This window comes from Pipistrellus hanaki, assembly GCF_964339955.1.
Source record: "Pipistrellus hanaki genome assembly, chromosome: 1".
Classification (NCBI taxonomy): Eukaryota; Metazoa; Chordata; class Mammalia; order Chiroptera; family Vespertilionidae; genus Pipistrellus; species Pipistrellus hanaki.
The window spans coordinates 158381180-158400738 of record NC_140503.1 but is presented as its reverse complement, the minus strand read 5'-3'; the positions used below and the strand labels follow the sequence as shown (position 1 = coordinate 158400738).

Genomic DNA, 19559 nt, shown 5'->3' with positions numbered 1-19559 from the left:
ATGCATATATTATATACAAAAAAGATAAAGGTCATTTGGATCGATTACACTTTTTGATAGAGTGTGTAGAGAAATTGGTAGATAACAACATAGTGAAAACCCACCCAAAGACATCAACAAGCAGCTCTTCATCTACCATCACGCTTAGTTGAAAGGCATTTTCCAGAACAAATGAAAAGCGATATAGGAAAAACTAAACCCAGGAAATGCCGAGTTTGCTACAAAAAAGGTGTTAGGAAAGAATCTAAATACTTGTGTCCGGATTGTAAAGTAGCACTATGTATCAACAATTGTTTTAAAATATATCACACGGAAGTTGAGTTTTGAATTTTTACATCTATATTTCAATTTTTTAAACTCAATATTTCTATTTCATTTGTGTGCTTTTGTTTATTGTTCTGTAATTGTTAACTTTTTTATATTTTTTATTGTGTATAGAAATAAAAAAATATATATTTTTTGTAATCTTTATAATTGTTTGTAAAATTTATAATTTTTTAATTCGATGTTTCCATTTTTTGTTGGCATTCTTTTCTATTTGTTTGTAATTTTGTATTTTCCTTTGTGCTTTATATATAAATAAATGAAACATATATATTTCATTTATTTTAATTAAGTATAAATAAAAAAATAATATAAAATTACGTCCACTGGGCGTGACGTACTGACACGTCATACTGAAAGAGTATGCGCCCGTTGTACGTTGCGTAATTAAAAAGGGAACTCCCTGGTTAACAGGTTAAATATGTATAGTGCTTAAATTATGTTTTACTATAGATGTTAAAAACAAAAAAACAAAAATAAAACAAGCAAACAAACACCTAACATATACAGCAAAAGTTAAAAGATACAGTTCTTGCCAGAATAATGTGTTTTCTCACCGTGGTTTTGCTGGCAAAGTGAATAAATCTCTTAGTAACTTCAGAGTCATAAGCAATTATGGATTGCTTTTACCTCCCACATGTTCTATGCCACCTATCGAGGAAGAGTGTAGTCTGTGGACAGGGATGATAAGGAGGAGATGTGTAGCAGGCCCTTCTCTGATCTGAGTAAGTACCAGCATCCAGGATGGTAGGACAGGACATAGCATTTAGACTTCTGGGAGACATTTGTGCCTTTGTTATCTGTGATTCCCAATAATTTATAAATTCAGATGGTAACAGGTATGCCAGAAATAATAATTCTGTTCCAAAATAAGGAATTAAACATGAGAGTTAGAATCCCAGCTTCCTGTCTTAGGTTTAGGGCTGGATACTGGGGAACATAAAAAAAGAATGAGTTAAAATAGTGGGGTGGAGATTGAGGGTGATGAATGAAAAGAGAAGTGTAGTAAGGATAGACAGCACCATACTTGCATGGATGACCAAGAAAAGATGAGCCTGGAAAAGGACTGAGAAGGAGCAGTCTTGGAGTGGGCATACCCCAGGACTCAGTCCTTGGTCTTGATGTATTTTTTGTCATAACTCAGTTTTTGGTGGTCTCATTCAGTCACAGGGCTTTAAATAGCATCTATTAGGTCAGCTACTTCCAAAAATATATCTTTTTGACGTTTTATTCCCAAATTTCAGATCCATCTGCCTACTGATACCCCATTGAGTATCTGACAGATATCTCAAACTGAATAGGTCCCCAAGTAAAATTCTACTTCTAGCTCCCATCTTCAAGTTGCTGCCTCAGCAAACAGCATTACCGGTAGTCTCCTCTACTTCAGTGGATAGTCCTCCATTCTTTCTCAGAATCTTGGAGTCATCCTGATTCCTCTCTTTTCCACTCCACATCCAGTTTGTCAGAAAATTCTGTTGTTATTGACTCTACTGCTCTACTTCAATGGAAATACACTGAGTTTCTAACAGGTTCTCAGTACCTATAGTGCTACCAGTCTGGTTGCAAGGCCATCATCTCTTACCAGATGCTATGGTCTCCTAGTGTGCTCTTTAGTTGCTGATTTGAAAATAATTTATTGTAGATTCTTTTATAATGCAGTGACATGTGATACCTCAGTATTTTGAGTAGCATTCTTTGGCAAAGAAAATATTGTTCCGAGATACCTAAGAAGTGTTTAACAGAAAATGTATAAAGCTGCCGTGAAAGGCAACAATCTGTCTAGGCTTACCAGCTGTGATAGTTCATTGAAACATATTTTGCCATAAACATGTGAGCCATGTTTTTTAGCAGACTAATGTGTGGATGGGTCTGACTGTGTGAACCGTTGGGCTGTAACTCTGCTTCATTGCAATCTAACATGTGCTGACTGATTAAAGGATTCATTCAAACACATTTTTTTTCCTTGACACAGATAAGTGTTCTTAAAAAAGCAAAGGGAACATATATAGTGGGCTTTTCAATTTTCTAAGGAGGAATGAATTTTAATAGCTTACTTTTTTATTGACATAAAGATCAGCTGAGACCGGTTTGGCTCAGTGGACAGAGCGTCGGCCTGCTGACTGAAAGGTCCCTGGTTCAATTCCGGTCAAGGGCATGTACCTTGGTTGCGGGCACATCCCCAGTGGGGGTGATGCAAGGGGCAGCTGATCGATGATTTTCTCTCATTGATGTTTCTAACTCTCTATCCCTCTCCCTCTCTGTAAAAAATCAATAAAAAAATAAAAATCAGAATCTTGGCCATAGGTAGAGGTTAAAAACTCAGAATGTATAAATGATTCAGTTCCAATAAAAAGGTAGTTTTTGGGAACACATAAATACTGTATGTTTGATTAAACTGTTGCCTAGACTTTTGCCAATTTCTTATAATTTGACTTAGATACCAATATAACCCAATCAGATTGACTAATAATGGCACTGGCGGTCACAGGCCTTCTGTGACTTTTCCTACAGCAGTTTCTTGAGTCTAATCCAGTTCACTTAGCAGTTACTATGTTATCTTATTTTTGAAATAAGAGGACAAAATAAATTTCCCTCTAAAAAAGCTTTTTTTGTGTAGTCTAATGTATAGGTTTACTTTTGAAAGGAGAACTGCTGAAATCTTAAGGCATTTTTAAAAATACTTCTAAACATGAGCTCTTAGGCACCCATACAGGTCAACATTAAAATAAAATTAGAGACCTATTATCATATTTGATAATATATAAGCTACTTGAAATTTCAGAGAAATAGTGAACAAATGCTAACACAACAAAATCCAAGTTCAGACATGTATATCTTTTGACACACAAAAGAGCCTTTCATTGTACTTGAAAGCTTTACTAATTCCAAATCTGATGAACTATCAAATTGATTATTTCCTATCAGCTTCAGACCATATAATCTAAATTAGGGAATCTTAACCTGGCATCAATAAGTGGACTACAAGAAGATCTATGAATTCCTTTTTCTACAGAGCTTTGTTTTTATAGGTAATTTCCTTAAAAGAGAGATTATAGTGTTGACCATATTCTCAAAGGAATCCATGATCCTCCCCAAAATGTTTAAAAACTACTGATCCTTATCATTTTCTATCCTATGTTTCTATCTCACTGTGATAAAGTACTTAAACTAGTTTAAGTCTTACCCTGACAATAAAAGTTCTCTGTTTATAGTTTCTAAGATCTACCATCTAGGTTTTGAAAAATTAAGCTCCATGAAGGCACTGTTGTTAATAATGTGGACAGTAGTTGATATGTGAAACTCTCCTTTGACTTGGTGTATGTAACTTTACAATTACCATGTAATATGAATAGGCTGGGATACTAATTTAAGTGCTCTGCAGTATCTCTGATTATAATTTTGAGAAATTATCTTTTCTTTTTTCTTTATTCTGTGCGGTTACAAACCAGTAAGCATAGCTGATCCTGCTGCCCTTGGCTTTATCATTTCTCCGTGGTCTCTGCTGTTGCTGCCATCTGGAAATGTGTCATTTACAGATGAAAATATTTCCAATAAGGATCTTCGAGCATTCACTGCACCCGAAGTTCTTCAAAATCAATCACTAACTTCTCTCTCAGATGTCGAAAAGGTAACTGTTAAAAAAAATTTTTTTTTGACTTGATTTTTTTTGGGGGCTACCCTACCTCAACCCTCTGAAGAAAATTTTTAAAATGATTGTGTGTTTTAAGAAATTCATATTTATATTAATAATTCAAAGTTGTTTTATAAAATTTTATGGAACTAAGAAAAATATGAAAAAATGTGAGCCATTATTAACTGATGTTTATAAAGATGTATTTAATACATGCTGTCTATAAAACATTGTGCTTGTAAGGAAAATTAAAAATAACTACAGAATTGATCCTGATAACATCTATAGAACAATATGTAACAGATTACAGAATGAAGTAAATGCTACTTAGAGGTATAAAGTATTTTGGGAATCGAGAGGAGGAATAAGTTCTTTTTAGTGTAGATTGGTATCGCAGCGAAGTAGTATTTATGTTGGGCTTTGTGGAATGAGTAGAACTTAGAAAAGTGAAAATAGGCAGAAATAGGCATTTCACTCAGAGTTATTAGTATGAAATGATTCACTGTGATGAGGAAATGTTTGGTTAGACCAACTGGCTAGCATTACTACCTGGCAGGTTGTGCTTAGAGAAAGAAAAGAAAGCTGTAGCTCTGAATAAGGAAGACTCCAAATGCCAAAACTTGAGACTTTATTCTGAGTCACTGGTGAGCTATCCTAATTTTAGGAGAGTAATATGATGGGATTTTTTATTTCAGAGGGTAATTTTGAGAAAAGTGGATAACTAGGTGGTTTGAAAGATTATATAGGAATCTAATATTAATATAGGGAAAAGAACTAAATACAGGATAAGTACAGTGGAAGCAAAGCAGACTGAGTTTGTCTATTCATTTGATGAAATAATGAAGAAAAGTTTATGATAGAAATATTCAGTCTGAGGATGGTGATGCCATTGTGACCAGAAGAAGACATGATTTCATTGTTAAAACTATGAAAAAATAATGGGAACAAAAATAGTATATGTTATGTAGTAATTTAGATATGGAACCTTGGAAAATTCAGTATTGTGATGAATATCATTTCTCTTACAACATTCCACAGAAGTATGAAAATTAACATCATAAATTGCTAGTAGTAAAATTTTTAAATCAAAAAGTGTGAAATCTTTTTTTTCTCTCCCTGCTTGGTTCTCCAACTATTATCCCATAATTCATAATAATAATAAAAAAATGCTTGCAATGGGATTTTTTTTCTCACTTTCAAATTGTCAAAAATCAAATATCAATTGTGCACCTTCATTTTCCTATGTGAAACAGTTGGTAAAACTGGTTCTGGGAGATCTGTCTATGGACAAGGCTTGTGAAAAACCTCTTATATGTTGCTGGTAGAAAGGAAAATCTGACAACATGACAACATGTATCAAAACTACAGAAGATTTAGCCTTTATCTGTAATTTCAGAGAATCAATTCAAGAGAAATACCTGAATGTCCAAAATGACATAATCACAAGACTGTTTGCTGAAACATTGTTTATAATAGCAAAAGTTTGGGAAAATCCTAATTGCCCATTAATAATAGATTGGCTAAATAGACAGTGCTCAGCCACAAAATGGAGTTCTGTGCAGTACTAAAAAGGATGAGGCTGAAACCGGTTTGGCTCAGTAGATAGAGCGTGGGCCTGGTCAAGGGCATGTACCTCGGTTGTGGGCAAATCCCCAGTAGGAGGTGTGCAGGAGATAGCTAATCGATGGTTCTCTTTCATCGATGTTTCTAACTTTCTCTCTCCCTTTCTCTCTGTAAAAAATCAATAAAATATATATTTTTTAAAAAGGATGAGGAGATCTCTAAGCATTGATATGGAAATATCTCTCTTATTAAACTAAAAATGCAAGTAATTTTAAAAGTTTCTGGCCTAGTAAAATAAGGTGAAAATAAGAATGTATTTTAAGTTTTGCTTGAGTTTGCATAAATAAACTTTAAAATAGATAAGAACTAATAAAAATGGCTGCTTAGAGGATGGCTAGGGAATTGTGGGAGGGCGGGGGGAAGTTTCAATAATTTCTAGTTGTAAAAGTTCTCATTTTTATTCAACAATACAAAATGATTTTATTAAATTATGTATTATACTTCCTTTGGAACAAAAGATTATCAATATGTAGTACTTAAATTTTTTTAAATTTTGTTTTACCATAAAATGACTTTAAAAAAAATTATATTCCTAGATCCATATTTATTCTCTTGGAATGACATTATATTGGGGGGCTGATCATGAAGTACCTCAAAGCCAAGTAAGTCAAGTCTTCACATTTGTACAACTTTACACTTTTACAAAGCTCTTCCATGTGTTCATTACAGCGTTATTTACAATGGCCAAGATATGAAGCAACCCAAGTGCCTGTCAGTAAACGATTGAATAAAAAAGCTGTGGTCATACGTACAATGGAATATTACTGGACCATAAAAAAAAACAAAATCTTACCATTTGCAATAGCATGGATGGACCTAGAGGTTATTATGCTAAATGAAACAATGGATATTGAATATTAAGAAATTGTTTATTCTCCCAAAATGATATCTATATTGTAAATGCTGACCAAAATATTTAAATAAAGAATTCCATTTCTTTATATACAGAAAAGCCACAGAGTTTTTCTATAATACTCTCTATGTTGGGAGATATATATTAATGCTCTGCTAACAATTTTTTGGGATATCAAAAGGTGAAATGCAGTAAAGAATATATACTACTGGATAAGAAATTAATTTCCTCCAAGTATTTGAAGTGTGTCTGTTGTAGTTTCTCTGACTTCCAGAATGGCTACATTTGTAAGATTTACTCACACCTATCAATGTGGTTTCTCTCTTCTTTCTATTCAGCCTATCAAGCTTGGAGATCATCTCAACAGCATACTGCTTGGAATGTGTGAGGACGTCATCTGCGCACGGGTTTCTGTTCGGACTGTGCTGGATGCCTGCAGTGCCCACATTAGGAATAGCAATTGTGCAGCTTCGTTTTCCTACGTGAAACAGTTGGTGAAACTGGTTCTGGGAGATCTTTCTGGGGTAAGCTGCAGTTCCATTTGTTACATATAGTCATAGATTTAATGTTGTTTTTTTTAATTTAAAAAATTTTAGAGAGTGGGAAGGAGAGGGAGAGAGAGAAACATTGATGATGAAAGAGGCATGAATTGGTAGCCTCCTGCATGCCCCTTACTGGGGATCAAGCCTGCAACCAGGTATCCAGCCGGTGACCTTTCGGTTCATAGGATAATGTTTATTCATCGAGCCACACTAGCCAGGCCATATAATAGTCATATTTTAAAATTTAGCATATAACAAAATTTTCTTTAAAGGTATTTTATAGGTAGCAATTTCTCATTGACAACTAGGAACAGGAAATTGATTTTTAAAAAAATATATATTTTATTGATTTTGTAGAGAGGAAGGGAGAGAGATAGTTAGAAACATCCATGAGCAAGAGTCATCGATCAGCTGCCTTTTGCACACCCCCTACCGGGGATATGCCCGCAACCAAGGTACATACCCTTGACCGGAATCGAATCCGGGTCCCTTCAGTCCCCAAGCCGACGCTCTATCCGTTGAGCCAAACTTGTTTTGGCTGATTTTTTCCCCGTAATGTTGTTTATTTGAAACAATACCAAGCATAGCACAATGACCTGGTCTCCTAGATTTTATGAATCCTATTCTTTAGATCTTTAATTTAGCAAGTGTCATAAAATCACAGCATATTAGAGCTGAAAATGTCTGCCTTTGTCTTGTTGGTCTGTCTATTATGAAAAACACATTGATATGCAAAATGAGTTTTATAATTATTTAAATGTACTTTGTCATTTTATTCTTCTTTCTTGGCCATTTATTTGTCTGGGCCCCTTAGCTGTTCCCAAAATCCTCCCCTCCTTCACTGCACACTGGCACTGGTGCATGTGGAGGGTGTGGTGAAGAGGGTACATGTGTGTATTCCTGCCGTATTGCTCCAAACCTGGACTTTCCCACTTTCCCTCTGGGATATGAAGAATCCAAGGAATGACAAACTATATCTAATAGCACACTTCTTAAGCTATATTCTGTTCTATTTGCCCTAGTTTGGATACACCTTGGGTTTTTATATCTGATCTATGTCTAAGTGAGATCTGTCTTACCTTTTAGGGTCATGGTCCCTGAGTAGTGTCTCTGTCCTTTGTGTGAGTTCTGTATTTACCACGGTCACACATGTTCTTGCTGGCTTCCTTATCTCTAGAGGCTTAGTTCTGCCATCTTAACTAAGATATCATATGGCTTGCCGAAACCGGTTTGGCTCAGCGGTAGAGCGTCGGTCTGCGGACTGAACGGTCCCAGGATCGATTCCGGTCAAGGGCATGTACGTTGGTTGCGGGCACATCCCCGTTAGGGGGTGTGCAAGAGGCAGCTGGTCGATGTTTCTCTCTCAGTGACGTTTCTAGCTCTCTATCTCTCTCCCTTCCTCTCTATAAAAATTCAATAAAATATATTAAAAAAAAAAAGATATCATATGGCTGGCAGGAATATATCCAAATTCCACACACTTTGCCAGTTGATAACTAGGTAAATGATCTGTAAGCTGTAGCTCGTGGGGCCTTTTCGATTCTGTAGTGAAGGGGAATGCAGGTAATAGAGGCTGAGTGAATGGGGTTCTTGGCCGCTTATTTCCCCTCCTTAACTACAACTGCTCCATTTTTATTGGATTTGTTTGCTTATATTCCTGCATGAGATTTTTTTTAAGACAAAGATAAAGCTATTTTTAAAAAATTTATGGAAGACCTCTATCTAAACTAAAGTCCCCTACATATTTTCAAACATTTTTAAAATTCCTCTGATTAAATAAGCTTGTGGAAAAACTGTTTAAGGGAAAATGTGTTTTCACTGCATAACTTTTCAGTCTGTATTACACCAGGCTATATTATTAACCTTCCAGAGAGATAGGCTTTTAAGTGAAACATACCCCACACTTATTTGAATCTTTTTTTTCCCCCCAGATCTTTTTTAACACTCTTTGAGAAATGTTGCTCAACATTAATTTCTTTACTTTATAAATTAAAAAAAAAAAAGAGACATAGCTTATGGAACTTATATTTCTTATTAGTCAGTCCAAGGGATCTCTCTGTCATACCACACCTCCTCTAAGACTTTGTCCTGTTTACTGATTTTACTCCTATAATAAAATTGCTGGAAATATTTTTCCATCTGTTTCCATGAAGAACTATTCCTTCACAGAATTCTATTATCCATATAATAATTGCTCATATTAAATTAGTTCATTTAGTTCATTAAGTTCATTTTATTACAATAGCTATATATTACTCATCTATTTATGAAACCTGTGCTAGATACCATAGGATACACAAATTTGAATAGAATATGCTTTACCTTCTAAGAGCTCTAAATTAAAGTTCTACAACCATTTGTTCAATTATAAAATGTGAAGAAAGGTATTAAAAGTAAAAATTTTTAAAGCTATGAGAGCTTGAGGGGAAAGGATACAAGTTAGGAACACATTGAAAAATAGCACTTTGAACTAGATCCTGTATTCTAGATAGAAAGAGTAATCTGGGCAGAAGGAAGTAAACTAGGATAAAAGTTGTGAAATAGGTAAGAGCAGGGTGTGTTTGAGGAACAGTAATAAGTCTGGTATGGGGTGTGTTATGGGGTTGGTTAGTGGGAGAGAAGAATAGAAGGATCAGTGTGTAGAGAGCCTGCCTTTCCAGAGGCAAATTCCTACTACGGAGAAGTAACAATGCTCCCCTCATCTTTCCAGTGCTCTTGCTCTTCTCCTGGACAGACGTAACTCTGACAGCTACCATTTTTTAAGTGTTTACTTTAGCCAGGCGGTGTGCTAAACGGCTCTGTGCTTTTTCACATCTAGTCATCATAACAACCCAGGTTTTAATTTTAATTTTATTTTCATTGTAGAGATAATGAAACTAAGGCTCTGAAAGAATAAATTTCATACCCATGCTACATACATGGTAAATGACAGAGACACAATTGCAACCTGGATCTCTCTGACCCCAAGTCCATGCTGTTAGCCATTACGCTTCTCTGCGGCTGTTGTTGCCACCAGTAGCTGATGAAATGACTTGTCTTTCACTCAGGGTGAAATTAGTTATAAGTGACCATAATTCCTACTTAAAATTGATTAGCATAGAGTAAAAGTCAGTAGGCTAGCTTACTTGTCCTGATTCTTCCACTGGTGTTGCTAATTTTTTTTAACCTCAATTTTAGTTATCTGAAAAATAGTACATACCATCTACCCATACTACCGAACAGTTGTGAAGAGAACTATTTCAGTGTTGATGAGCTGCTTCAAAGTTCTTAGAAATTTTCTTGCTATTTCCCCCTTTAACTGTAATAAGAGAAGAATAGTTCTCAAAAAAACCCACCACATGAGGTTCTTTGAGGACTACATGACATAAAGCATGTACAGCTCTAAGGTAGGCCTGCCTGACAGTAATTGCTCAATGAATGATAGCAGGGATTCCCAAAGATGCAGGATGTCCTTATCTCCTCAGTTACTGACAATAGAGTGCAATTTGGACTAACATCATTTACATAGTTTACATGATAACATCATTTCAGAAATATATTCATTTAAGTCTTCTTATAGGTAAGAAACAATGCCTTGAATATACCACCTTAAGCAGTTTTTTTAGTCCATATTTAAGTTTCACTAAAGGAGAAATGTTAGGGTGTGCGTGTGCTTGCCGTGTGTGTGTGTGTGTGTGTGTGTGTGTGTGTGTGTGTGTGTGTAAAACCAGATGCGTATGTATGTTCTTAGTGCCAGATTTAAGTAATTTCTCTTTACGATTCTCTCCCATTTATTTTTAGAAATTTCTACTCCAATAATCATCTGAATAAGCCCAGTGTTCAGTCTAACTTTTCATGCCTTATAATATGGGATTAGATCCAATTTGACATGCCTTATTTTAAACCAAGTACCCTTGATCAAAGTACTAAAGTTTAAGACTACTAAAACATTTTGTTATAAAGGGGACTCAAAAGAGTATTGATTTAGCACTAGCTGGTTTGGTTCAGTGGATAGAGCGTTGGCCTGCAGACTGAAGGGTCCTGGGTTCAATTCCAGTCAAGAGCACATGCCCAGATTGCAGGCTCGAGCCCTAGTCGGGGCTGTGCATGAGGCAGCTGATCAATGATTCTCTCTCATCATTGATGTTTCTATCTTTCCCTCCTTTTCTCTCCAAAATCAATAAAAATATATTTTTAAAAAAGAGAATTGGTTTAGATTTAATTGCCATCCCTCAATATGTCCTTTTAGTTTAAAGCATTTCTCAAAAGTAATTCCTGGCAGGAAAAATCTAGAAAATTATTTTTGAAAAAAATTGTTATCAGTACTCTCCATGCATTGCAACAATCAGGTGAAAGCTATATTATACCATAATTAATATATTTTTTAAATTATAATATAATTTGATTTTTGAACGTAGTTATCAGTTTGGGGGGAAAATAGCACTTCAACTTTACTATTTTCAAATGGAACTCAAATTTAACTACTTTAATTTGGCTAACTTTGTTCCCTAGTTAGCAGACTGCTCTTTGATAACTGTTTATTGCATTTTATTTTCTGACGATGAATTGCCCAGAACATAGCTACATAAATTCTTATCCAAGGAATACAAATTAACAATAGCAAATGTGAAATGTCTTTATTTAATGTGACACCCTCCAAAAATTGTCTAACTAATCTCATTCTGTAGCATATTACCATGACAAAAAAGGGACATTCTTTTGTCAGACTTGATTTTTATTACCTATGTACAGACAGATCAGCTTTGCTGTAACAGTGACCAAAAACCTGATCGAAGCCAGGCTATTCGTGACCGATTGAGAGGAAAAGGATTACCAACAGGTAAGAGTATAATAGTAGAAATTTCTTGGTTTAAACCTTATTTTATGGTTTCCTTTACAAAATCATACTTACGTGGCTTGAAAAATCTGGTAATTGTGAGGTGACCATCATTAGAATATAGGTATGCACAGTAGAGGCAGAGAACAGTTATGAAAGCTACCTTTATTTTAATGTATTAATTCATTAAAGTTATGCATAAACTGTTGTTAATATAATTAAGACTACCACAGCAAATCATTTCCTTTTGCATATCATTATTATAGCAATAATATAAATTATTTACTTTATCATGGTACTTTACATTAAAAAATGCATTTTAAAGCAAGACAAAACAATACACATTATTAATATAAACTCTACTAAAATAAGAGTTTCACAAAGAAACATTATTCTTATTATATTTTATTTTATATTCTATTTCTTTTTTTAATGCTAGTCACAAACCACTAAATTGATTTTATGTTCAACCAATTCTGTGACTTGCAGTTATACAGTGTGTTAGATTATATGATGTTTAAAAAAACAACAACCCTGATGAATAGTTTAGCCATTTGCCAATAGCATTAAATAATTATGGGTTCTATATAATAATTAAATTTATTTTTTAAGGAAATGTATAGAAATTCCAAACATGTGAAATGAAAGTTAAATTTCAGGCTTGGCTTATTTATTAAATGAACTTTTGTGGGGGCTTTTACTATCTTTTTTCTCTTCTTATCGAGTAATATTGATAATTATGAAAATCTAAATAGTAACAAAAATATTTTGTGGGTGAAATTTTGTCTTATGGAGGCTGGGAAGAAGTAAATGTAAATATGGCTTAATTATATTCTAATAAAACATTCTAATTGATAATGTAGTCAGATTAGAAAGCCTAAGATGCCTAAATTTACAATTAACCATATAATCAGAGCTCAGCTATCTTATGTAAAACCCAATGAGAAACTCATTGTGAAAACTAAATATAGATAATTGATTATCTGGACCAAATGTTTTGCAGAATTGAGAACTTTCATGTATCCCAGAGGGAAGAATTGTCCCTAAGCAAATGTAATGTTGTTCTTGAAGAAGCCAAAGAAAAGCAATAAAATAATTTCTAATGGAGTAATTCTGTAATGATGCAGTTAGTTAAGTGTCTGCTTTGGTACTTTTATTTTACTTATTGTGAATAATGACTTTTCCTGAAAAGTTATCTTAGCTCTCATATCATCAATATAATCAATTTATTTCTGGCTACATAAGATTTCTTTTGTAGTACATATATTATTAGTTTATGTGAAGGTAAAAAAACCAAACCAGAAAGCAGATTTTGTTTCACTTAGTTTTTACAATACTTTGATGCTAATTCAAAAAGAATTTTTAACTCCTTCTTGTGTTTCTTTTATGTACTTCTGTTCCTATATATACAAACACACCTTCTTGTATGTAAGAAACTGGTTCCCTTTATTTTAAAACTATACTAGGATTTGAAATATGATATAGTACAAAACTTGGTGCTAAAAATGGCAGCACTTTGTTAATGCATCAGATTTTCAGTCAGTGTCCTGTCAGAACTGAATAGTAGTAGAAATTACAGCTGAATGTCATTGGCAATCTGAAAGAGTCTTTCAGGGAGACAGCATACTTTCATTACTGAAACATTAGATTTAAAAGAAATTATTTCTCCTCTTATTTATTATCTTTCTAGTTTATCTCTCCCCCCTTTTCTCTTCCTTCTTTTCGCTCCCTTTTTCTTCTCCCTCCCTCTCTCTCTTGTTCTTTGCCTCCTTATTTATTTTCTGTACTTTCTTTTATCTCTTTCTAGAATTCCTTTCTATTACATACTATCAATTAAGTGTTCATATTATAAAATTAGTGTATAGGGTGTTTTTTTTTTTTTTTGCTTGTTTGTCTCTTGTTTACTTAGAAAATATAATGTTATATTATTAATTTTTAAATACAGTTTTTTTCTAACAATAAAATGTTAAATATAGTAGAACCCCATTTTATTCCTATCCATTTCTATCTATAGAAAAGAAAAAAAAATCACCCTGCCATATTCAGTTAATTAAATTTTAAAAACTCTAAGGTGTTAATATATTACCATCAATGATTCAATCTTATTATTATAGACATTAATTATTATGTAATATTTTAGACATAGGAATTAGAGGTTGAACTGAATTTACACCTACTTTATAACATACCTTAAACAATAAGTTATTTACTTGTCATTACATATATACATATGTTGTTTTTTTATGTTTTTAAATAAAAGTCATATAAAAGTAAAACTTATTAGACATGTAGATTAAGTACATTCATTTTTATAGGTGTTCAATGAATATTTGTTGGTTGAATGGATGTGAAAAATAGATTTAAAGTGTTAGATATAATAATATATTTATAATATAATTTTAATGGCTTCATAAAGAAATATATTTGGCTTTATGATTTATCTTTTTAGATATGGTAATCCATATTTGAAACCTTAGGTTGTACAAAGTAAAAAGAAAAACATACCGGTAGTTCACCATATTGACTCATTTTTAAACTATGTATCATTTCAAACAAAAGTATTATTCTCTTTTATTTGCGACTTTGTTTTTATAGTATTGAAAAAGATAATATAATTGTCTAACAACTTTTTAAAATTCTATGACTAACAGACTGTCCAAACACAGATAATCTAGGATTAATGGTAAGGACTTTAAAAAAATCAACAGGGAAATCTTTAAATAGTCTCTCCATTTATTTTATTCTTTAAAATAGTCCTATCTCTTTTTTGGATAATAAAGTCCTCCCTATATGTAAACTCAAGAGAATATGTAAGAAATTTAGTTGTCACTCAGAATAATTTTGAATAGAATTAGAGGTCCTGATACTTAAAGAAACAATAATCTTTTGGATCAGTATAATGTAAGAAGATTCCCCAGTTTGTTTTAGCCATAGCTTCCCACAATAGTACTGCTCAAAGGCTTTCTTAATTTATCTTTAACTAGTTTATAAAACCACATCTCAAAAATAGTAAAAATAATATACCAGTTATAGCCATTACCCGACAGAAGCAATTAGCAGCTAAGAGTCAATGGCATATAATAACATGAAAAAATTACCTTGTGAAGAAGAAATATTTCTCTAGGACACCGAGACCAGCTATCTTATTTAAAACCCTATCTTATTTAAAACTGTCACTGTAAAAACTAAATATAGACTATTGATTATCTGGACCAAATGTTTTGCAGAGTTCGGGACCCTCATAAATCTGAAATGGAAGAATGTTCCCTAAGCAAGTGTACTGTTGTTCTTGAACAAGTCATAGAAAAGCAATAAAATCATTTCTAATGGAGTAATTCTAGAATTACTCCATCAGAAATCCTGGTGTTACTTTTGGGCCGTGCCAGTTCTCAACTCTCAATGGTCAGTTGCAAACCATTTTAGGGATAATGCCTTATAACTATGTAATTTGATTGTTCAACTAAGTCTTAACAATACAATTTTTCATCTATAAGTAAATGACCTTAAAAAGCCCCTCCTTATATCTAACCTCTGAGATCTGTCAAAGAAGGTAAGACCCAAACTAGTGGGCTGTCTGCCCCCACTTTGTTATTTAATACTGCTCATGCCGATAAAATGGCTTCACTAAGCAGAAAGAAAGCAAACATTTCCTGCCAAGCTTACGGTGGAAACCTACACCATGATCAGATCAGCATGATATAGCTTCAGAACTTGGGCGTATTGATAATATCACGTTTCTTTTTCTATGTACTTGAATACATTTGTGAGGACAGATGGGGAATCGAGAGCCTCTTTTAATACTGAAACGTCATTTTGAAGTTAGCTCCTAAGAGATGCTGTGAATTTTTTTAGTCTTTTATGAGGGGAAAGGTAAATGATATGATATCCATTTAGAGATAATATTATCATTTTAAACAAAAATAGTTAAAATGCAATGTGTTTTTCCAGCAAGATTTTTTTCAAACTAATTAAAATGAAATTTGTTTTATAATGAAAACTTTTTATGTTCTTAAAATTGTTTATTCATAGCTATTCCAAGTGTATGTATTGTTCCCTTTAGTCTTTAGCAAGCTGTATACTCTCCAAAAGGAAAATGCTTATGGTTTCATTTTAAATATAGATGTTTATCATTGTATATAATCTAATTTTATCTGTAACCTCTCTCTGAACTCTGTGCCTCCTTAAGAAATAGAAAATCTACCTCTAGTCATCACTAGAATAATGTTTTTAAAAATTGTAGAATAAACCTAAAATTTTTATAGATCTTTTGATTTCCAGTTCCATTATTTCCTCTCAAAAGAACTTTTAAATTCTCCCACAGTAGACAATTATATGCTAAGGAAAATAAAATAGAAACAAAAGAAAGGCAAAATTGGAATTTTATGTTGCCCTTCTTCAGAAGAGCTCATAATAGTTCATATGAATTAGTTCATTTATTCTGTCATCTCTAAGAAGAAGGCATAACAAATTATGTCCACATTTTTGTACATGGAAGTACAAAGCATGGATATTAAGTGGCTTGACCAAGCTCATGGGTTGAATGGTAAAGCTAGAATTAAAACCCAGGTTTTTATACAGTAGTCTTTCTGGTAGATTAAGCTTTTGATTTAAAAGATTTCAAAAGGTTATGTAATCCATTCTACAAGCATTCTTTTGAAATCTCTGTTATCAAGAACTAGAAATACAAAAACAAATAAGACATAGTCCCTTATATTATGGTAATGTTTCAGTTGGGAGTGGGAGTGGAGAAATGAGTGGGAGTGCTGACAGATATATATATATAATATAAAGGATAATTTTAATACAGTGAAAGAAATGTCCTAATAGAAGCCCAGCATGCTCTGTGAGTGTATTGGAAGGAGGTACTAACTCTACCAAGATGGGAAATATCAGGGAAGTTTTTACCTGAAATCTTTTAAGAGTAGATCCAAAGGCATTGCTTCAAGAAATAACATTTCCTGTGATCAAAATCATTAGGTGTACCTAATTAATGTTTCAATATTTATTGCTTGTAGCTAAAGTAATTATAATAGTGTGGACCATGTTTAGAAAGATTTGGAAAGTAGTTGAAGACATTGCATTTTATCTAGTCTCAAATACTGTTACTAAGTAAAAAACACTAGTGTTAACAGTACATGGTTTCACTGATCTATTTGACGTAAACATCTAATAAATGAGCCTAGAATTCTGTTTTTCGTTATTTATATAGCCAGATTTTATATTTGAACTCTCATTTTGAGTTTTCAGATTAGTGAACTTTTCCCCCCTAGTACTTCAGCAACATGGAGCAACCATGATACCACATTGCTACATGTGATACTATATAAAGTATCCACCTATGAAGTGTTAATCAGGCAAGTACTCATATAGTTGTGTAGTTAAAGATAGTGACTATCATTAACATGACAATAAAAACCTAGCATTTATAAAACAGTAGTTATCCAAGAGCCACCTTATTAGCAGTTAGTCTTGGGCCTCATGGCTAGTGAGAAGACATGCTCTTTTAGGATACCATGGTCCGCTGACATATTGTTAGTAAATACTAATCACCTAAAAGAGAATGATAAATGTACCTGTTATACATGGGATAGACTTATGTTACACTTGGAAAGTGCTCTACTTCAGTAGTGGTCAGGGTAGGCTCCAGTGAAGAAGTCATGTTTAAAAGAAAACTATAGGATTAGAAACAACTAACCAAGAGAAAGGTCAGGAGCAGACTGTTCCAGGGCAGAGAAAAAAGAAGCTACAAAGGCCCTAACATATAAGAGAGCTTAATGGAGAAAACCCCATGGCCTGGATTAAACAAAGGAAATGGAGATGAAATGGAAAAGGATTCAAGTGGCAGACCAAAAAGAGTCTAGATTTTACTTAGAACGCAATTGTATGCCTTTGAGACTCCCTGAGCAGGGTAGTGGCATTATAGAGTTTATATTTCAAATAGATAATTCTGGCTGCTGAGTGGAGGATGGTTGGATGAAGAAGTAAAAGAGCAGGGAGGCCTTGTTCAGAAGCTGTTGCAATTATCTCGTCAAGTGATAATGTTAATTGGGAATAAGGTGATGACAGGAATCGGAGGGGTCACATGGAGTAAGATCTTTGAGATTTAAATAGCCAGCACACTGATGGATCTGATATGGGGAATAAGGATGGTGAAGGATTTCAGGATGGTGCCTGTATTGTTTTGAGTAGTCAGTTTGATGATGGTGCCACTTAATGAAACTGGAAAAACTGGGGTAGAATGGACATCTCTGGATGTGGAAGCAAAAGATTAGTTTTAAGCATGTTCAGTTCTAGGTATCTACCAGTAGCAGTTCCAATTACATAAGCTTAGGGCTCCCAGAAGAGGTCAGTATCAAGAATATAAATCTGGGAGCTGTTAGTATGTAGATCATATTTAGAAGCCTTGTTAATGATGAAATTATATTAGGAAAGAATGAAAAGATAGGGTTCTAAAACTGGTACCTGAGGAAATCCAACATTTGGATATCCAACAGAGGAAGAGGGGAAAGTAAAGATTGAGAATGAGCCATCTGAAAAGGACACCAGGCTTGTAAGGAGAGAAGTAATTCATGGAGGGATTGTCATCACTAACAGTTGTTGCTGGTAAGATTTGGATGCAAAAGTGCCCATTAGATTTGGAAATATGGAGGTATTAGTGATACATGATAAACATTGCCAATGTGTGGAGGAGTTGGAAGTTGACTAGAGTAGGTAGAATAATGAATGGGAAGTGAGAAATTGGAGAGACCAGTAACTAGAGGGAAACACAGGGGTGGGCAAAATTAGGTTGACAGTTGTATTACAAATAAATAATACAAGTATAAACTCATGTATTTAGAGTTGTAAACCAACTTTTGCCCATCCCTGGATTGTAACTTAGGGAAAGGTTTGTTTAATTTGTTTTTTATTAACCAGATGATGGAGCATGCTTGTATACAATGGGAATGATGCAATAAGAAGGGAAAGTAATGAAGATGTAAGCAGAAAGGGGAGAAGTTAACCAAAGAAATGAAATCTTTGATAAAGTAAAAGGGGGGAATTAAACAGGTATCAGGAATGGGCCTTCAATGGGTAGGAAATTTCATCCTTTGAGACTAGAGGGAAAAGATTTACAAACCCACATAGATGTGTAGTATTAGTCATGGAAAAATGAGAAAGCTCATTTCTGACAACTTCTTTTTTTGGTGTAATATAAGACAAAATCATAAGGAATTGAGGTGGGAAATTTGAAGATTGAGGAAAAATGAAGCAGTCATTGTAGAAAGCAAGTGAACTTACTGTTAACATATAATGTTGTGTCCAAAATGATTGACCGTGAATTTATGGTGTTGCCAAAATATTCACTTATATTTTCTCCATTTCGACTACTTGGTGGTAGAATAGTAAAAGAAGACAGATTGTTGAGTTTATCTATGGTTGTATAAGCCTTAAATTCTTTTAATTCTTATTTTTTATTTAATAAATTCTATTAAATTTCAAGAATATATTTGTTCTGTATTTTTTAATAAAATTTAAAATTAATGAATTTTAATATGTGAATATTAATTAATGAATATTTACTATAATACAGACTGTCACAGACTTTAGCTTCTAATCTAATTTTAACATTATAAACATATGTCTGGATGTCCTATGGTATGTTTTTCTTAGTATTCTTTACATGACATGCCTCAAATATTGTTAGCCTTATTTTCACTTACTTGGACATGTGCAGGAAATGATGAGTTGCAAGAAAAATAAAGTTTTTGAACCTAATTCTCACTCAAGTAA

At 33.5% G+C, this 19559-nt stretch overlaps 1 protein-coding gene across 11 annotated transcripts in view; it reads left to right on the top strand.

Annotated features, from left to right (window-relative positions):
* PTPN13 (protein tyrosine phosphatase non-receptor type 13) overlaps positions 1-19559 on the top strand; it is a 175001-nt gene that overhangs the window by 58882 nt on the left and 96560 nt on the right. For all 11 annotated transcript variants that reach the window (XM_084881588.1, XM_084881587.1, XM_084881583.1 and 8 more), the window contains exons 3-6: positions 3774-3952; positions 6115-6180; positions 6770-6955; positions 11705-11792. In XM_084881588.1, the coding sequence (XP_084737714.1) occupies positions 3774-3952; positions 6115-6180; positions 6770-6955; positions 11705-11792 (519 nt within the window). The remainder of the gene's footprint in view (positions 1-3773; positions 3953-6114; positions 6181-6769; positions 6956-11704; positions 11793-19559) is intronic.